We start from the raw sequence: 1,354 nt of genomic DNA, 5'->3' as shown, positions 1-1,354 counted from the left end.
GTATATATATATATATATATATATATATATATACATATATATATATATATATATGAACAATATGTATATAAAGAACGTTTTTAAGAGATTCCGACAAAAGATATTTTCAAAAAACAAACGATAATCTCTCTCTTTTAAAAAATATTTTCAATATTATTTGCAGGCGTCTTTGTGAAAGACTTTGCTATTGTACAAATAATTCATTTCTTTCTACACGATATTTAAAAGTTACATATATAATTTTAAAGAAAGTTAAGTTCACCTTTTTCTTTTCTTTTCTTCTTATATTTTGTCGCGCCATATAATTGATGTTGAATGGAAGTTCAAGGTAATCTAGCAGAGTTATAACAGAGAGAATTAGAACGCGTAGCCGCATGTAATGCTAAGTTATGCTAGTTACGTTACAGATGGTTTGGCTTGTCCAAACTTGCGGAATATGCTCTTGTCCAAAGGCGTCAGGAAACTAGAATTTATACGAGGGAACCGCGGTTCGTAACGACTTGCTTTATGAGATCATACGCGTTGTCGCTCGATTTGCATGCGCATGTGATGCATCTAACACGCGCTCGCGTGTTTGATAAATACTTATTATAAAGTTTAATCCGTTTAATCCGTAAAAACTACTAATAGCATATACAATGCGGCCTAAATGGATCCTAGAAGTTTACATGATTTTTTCATTTATAATACTAGATATTTCTTTATAATACAAGGAAAAATTTTTTTTAACTTATTTACTTAATTATGCTCGTAATATAACTATAATATAGATTGCAAATCGTGAAACTGTATTTTTATGGATGAATATAAAATTTATATATTATATACTTATAAGTTAAAAAAAATATAATAGATAAATTCTAGTTGTGTTGCGATTACAATTAAATAAGCTTGAAAAGAATTTTTCTCATATTTGTCAAGTGATCGCGTATAAATCTTCGTATCCTATCTTTTTCAGATTGCAAGGATAGCGTGGTTCCATCTTGTGCAAACTACAGACGCATGTGTGATGTATCATCGATCGTACGAGAAAAGTGTTGTGCCACGTGCACAAAACGACGGCGACACGTTCATCACAACAGACGGCACATCTTTACCGAATAATTAAATAAAGGGTTAACAAGCTGAGAGTGCAAAAGTATTTTGAAAATAAATTCTTTCAGCGGACAATACATCCGCGTCCTATTTCTCCACGTTATTTGAATTAAGATAAAAGCGTAGTTGAAAACTTTATGCTTGTTTCGTACGTGATAATGAAAAGATGGAAAAACGTATGACAGAGGTGATATTACGAGATTATATTTGTATAACTTTGTACTACCACGTTTATATATATATATATATATATATATAT

The 1,354-nt window shown here is 30.3% G+C and overlaps 1 protein-coding gene across 1 annotated transcript in view; it reads left to right on the top strand.

The window, feature by feature from the left end:
* Nucleotides 1–1,104, top strand: part of LOC105625781 (A disintegrin and metalloproteinase with thrombospondin motifs 7-like) — a 50,014-nt gene extending 48,910 nt beyond the window's left edge. Inside the window, exons 12-13 of the mRNA XM_012207100.1 lie at nucleotides 408–454; nucleotides 959–1,104. Of these exons, the coding sequence (XP_012062490.1) occupies nucleotides 408–454; nucleotides 959–1,104 (193 nt within the window). The remainder of the gene's footprint in view (nucleotides 1–407; nucleotides 455–958) is intronic.
* The last annotated feature ends 250 nt before the right edge of the window (nucleotides 1,105–1,354 follow it).

The sequence above is a fragment of the Atta cephalotes genome, assembly GCF_000143395.1.
Source record: "Atta cephalotes unplaced genomic scaffold scaffold00003, whole genome shotgun sequence".
NCBI classification, from domain to species: domain Eukaryota; kingdom Metazoa; phylum Arthropoda; class Insecta; order Hymenoptera; family Formicidae; genus Atta; species Atta cephalotes.
Note: the sequence above shows the minus strand (reverse complement) of the source record. Positions and strands in the feature narration are given on the sequence as shown.